The sequence below is a fragment of the Trichechus manatus genome, unplaced genomic scaffold (genome assembly GCF_000243295.1).
Source record: "Trichechus manatus latirostris isolate Lorelei unplaced genomic scaffold, TriManLat1.0 scaffold00128, whole genome shotgun sequence".
Classification (NCBI taxonomy): Eukaryota; Metazoa; Chordata; class Mammalia; order Sirenia; family Trichechidae; genus Trichechus; species Trichechus manatus.
Window position 1 is genome coordinate 2,056,169 of NW_004444064.1, and position 3,615 is coordinate 2,059,783.

At 47.6% G+C, this 3,615-nt stretch overlaps 1 protein-coding gene across 1 annotated transcript in view; it reads right to left on the reverse strand.

The window, feature by feature from the left end:
* PCNT (pericentrin) overlaps positions 1-3,615 on the reverse strand; it is a 126,854-nt gene that overhangs the window by 85,529 nt on the left and 37,710 nt on the right. The window contains exon 12 of the mRNA XM_023739100.1: positions 589-751. Within this exon, the coding sequence (XP_023594868.1) occupies positions 589-751 (163 nt within the window). The remainder of the gene's footprint in view (positions 1-588; positions 752-3,615) is intronic.

Below are 3,615 nucleotides of genomic sequence, written 5' to 3' on the forward strand. Positions count from 1 at the left end.
CCTGGTGGAGCTCCCTCCTGAGGTGGTCCCGTCCCAGCCCCTGTGGGAGTTTGTCCAGCTCCCCGCTCACCCTGGGCCTGGTGGCGCTCCCTCCTGAGGTGGTCCCGTCCCAGCCCACCTCATGCCCAGCCCCTGTGGGAGTGGTATCCAGCTCCCCGCTCACTGTGGGCCTGGCGGAGCTCCCTCCTGAGGTGGTCCTGTCCCAGCCCCTATGGGAGTGGTGTCCAGCTCCCCACTCACCCTGGGCCTGGTGGAGCTCCCTCCTGAGGTGGTCCCGTCCCAGCCCACCTCGTGCCCAGCCCCTGTGGGAGTGGTGTCCAGCTCCCCGCTCACTGTGGGCCTGGTGGAGCTCCCTCCTGAGGTGGTCCTGTCCCAGCCCCTGTGGGAGTTTGTCCAGCTCCCCGCTCACCCTGGGCCTGGTGGCACTCCCTCCTGAGGTGGTCCCGTCCCAGCCCCTGTGGGAGTGGTGTCCAGCTCCCCGCTCACTGTGCGCCTGGTGGAGCTCCCTCCTGAGGTGGTCCCATCCTACCCCCACCCCACCCCTTCTCGTGCCCGGCCCCTGGGAGTGTGTCCAGCTCGCCCGCTCACCGTGGGCCTGGTGGAGCTCCCGGGTGAGTGCAGCCGTCGCTGCGCTCTCCTCATTGAGGCAGTCCAGCAGCTCCTTCTGCTTTCTAATGACCTGCGCGGTCTCCTCGTTTTTATAATTAAATTCTTTCTCAAAACGAGAATGAATTTGGCGTGCTTCCTCCAGCTGTTAAAACACATTTGAAAATCAGAATTGCATACCGAAAACAGCCAAAGCTTACATTCACACTACACATGGGTAGAATTCTAGTGAAATCATAAATATTCCACAAGCAGCCATAATCTCAGCGTTCAACACAGGCATACCTTGTTTCACTGCACTTCACTTCATTGCACTTTGCAGATATTGCATTTTTTACAAATTGAAAGTTTGTGGCAACCCTCGTGGAGCAAGTCTATCAGTGCAATTTTTCCAATAGCACGTGCTCACTTCGTGTCTCTGCGTCACATTTTGGTAATTCTTGTAATATTTCAATGTTTTCACTATTATTATATGTTATGGTGATCAGTGATCAGTGATCTTTGGTGTTACTATTGTAATAGGTTTGGGGTGCTACAAACTGCACCCATATAAGACAGAAAACTTAATCAATAAATGTTATACGTGTTCTGACTGCTCCACAGACCGGCCGTTCCCCATCTCTCTCCCTCTCCTCGGGCCTCCCTATTCCCTGAGATACGATGATATTGAAATTAGGCCAGTTAATAACCCTACAATGGCTTCCAAGTGTTCAAGTGAAAGGAAGTCTCACATCTCTCACTTTAAATCAAAAGCTAGAAATGCTTAAGCTTAGTGAGGAAGGCATGTCGAAAGCTGAGACAGGCCGAAAGCTAGGCCTCTTGCACCAAACACTTAGCCAAGTTGTGAATGCCAAGGAAAAGTTCTTCAAGGAAATTAAAAGTGCTACTCCAGAACACACGAATGATAAGAAAGAGAAAGAGCCCTGTTGCTGAAATGGATAAAGTTTTAGTGGTCTGGAAAGAAGATCAAACCAGCCACAACACTCCCTAAAGCCAAAACCTAATCCAGAGCAACAGCCTTCAATTCTGTGAAGGTTCAGAGAAGTTAGGAAGCTGCAGAAGAAAAGTTTGAAGCTAGCAGAGGTTGGTTCATGAGGTTTAAGGAAAGAAACCATCTCCATGACACAGGAGTGCAAGGTGAAGCAGCAAGTGCTGATGCAGAAGCTGCAGCACGTTACCCAGAAGCTCTAGCTAAGATAATTGATGAAGGCGGCCACACTAAACAACAGATTTTCAAGGTAGACGAACAGCCTTACGTTGGAAGAAGATGCCATCTAGGACTTTCATAGCTAGAGAGGAGAAGTCAATGCCTGACTTCAAAGCCTCAAAGGACAGGCTGACTAATAGGGGTTAATGCAGCCGGTGACTTTAAGTTGAAGCCAATGCTCACCTACCACTCAGAAAATCCTCGGGCCCTTAAGAATAGGCTACATCTACTCTGCCTGCGCTCTGAACAGCAAAGCCTGGATGACAGCCCATCTGTTTACAACATGGTTTACTGAATATTTTAAGCCCACTGTTGAGATCTACTGCTCAGAAAAAAAGATTCCTTTCAAAATATTACTGCTCATTGAAAATGCACCTGGTCACCCAAGAGCTTGGATGGAGATGTACAAGGAGATTAATGTTGTTTTCATGCCTGCTAACATAGCATCCATTCTGCAGCCCATGGATCAAGGAGGAATTTCCACTTTCAAGTCTTATTATTTAAGAAATACATTTTGTAAGGCTGTAGCTTTCATAGTAATTCCTCTGATGCACCTGGGCAAAGTAAATGGAAAACCTTCTGGGAAGGATTCACCGTTCTAGACGCCATTAAGATCATTCGTGATTCGTGAGAGAAGGTCAAATATCAACATTAACAAGATTCTGGAAGAAGCTGATTCTAACCCTCGTGGATGACTTTAAGGGGTTCAAGACATAAGTGGAGGAAGTAACCGCAGATGTGACGGAAACAGCAACAGAAATAGAAGTGGAGCCTGAAGATGTGACTGAATTGCTGCAATCTCAGATAAAACTTCAACGGATGAGGAGTTGCTTCTCATGAATGAGCAAAGATAGTGAACTCTTAAGACGGAATCTACTCCTGCTGAAGATGCTGTGAACATTGCTGAACTGACAACAAAGGGTTTAGAATATGACATAAACTTAGTTGATAAAGCAGCAGCAGCGTTTGAGAGGACTGACTCCAATTTTTAAAGAAGTTCTACTGTGGGTAAAATGCTATCATTACACGCTACAGAGAAATCTATCATGAAAGGAAGACTCCATCGATGCGGCAAACTTCATTGTTGTCTTTTTTTAAGAAATTGCCACAGCCACCCCAACCTTCAGCAACCACCACCCTGATCGGTCAGCAGCCTCCACCAGCAAAAAGATTACGACTCACTGAAGGCTCAGATGATAGTTAGCACGTTTTAGCAATGAAGTATTTATTAATTAATGTATGTACGTTATTTTTTAGACATAACGCTATTGCGCACTTAATAGACTACATTGTAAACTTAACTTTTATAGGCTCTAGGAAACAAACGTCGTGTGACTAGCTTTGTTGTGATACTCGCTTTATTGGGGTGGTCTGGAACCAAACCCACAACACCTCTGAAGGATATGCCTGTATTGTGTCAATTGTTAAAGAATCTGAAGTGTGCCTGTATTGTGTCAATTGTTAAAGAATTAAACTTGCTCATTCAATAAATTTTCAAAGAAAAATTGCACACAGACACACAGAAAACATGTCAAAGAACAAATGTGACAGATCAACTGCCCACCAGAGAACCAGGCCACAGGACAGAAACATGCCGGATGGGTGGGAGGGCAGGATACTGGTCTTACTCACCCACATCACACAGGGCCAATGGGGACCAAGGGCCCCTCACCACAGCACACAGATGCTCCCTCCCCAACGTGTGCCCAGCAACGTCTCATATCTTACTCCAGCGGCAGCCCTGCTCCTGCCTCTATGTGCCCGGGGCCTCTCCTTCGACCTCCCCTGCCCCCCCACACCAC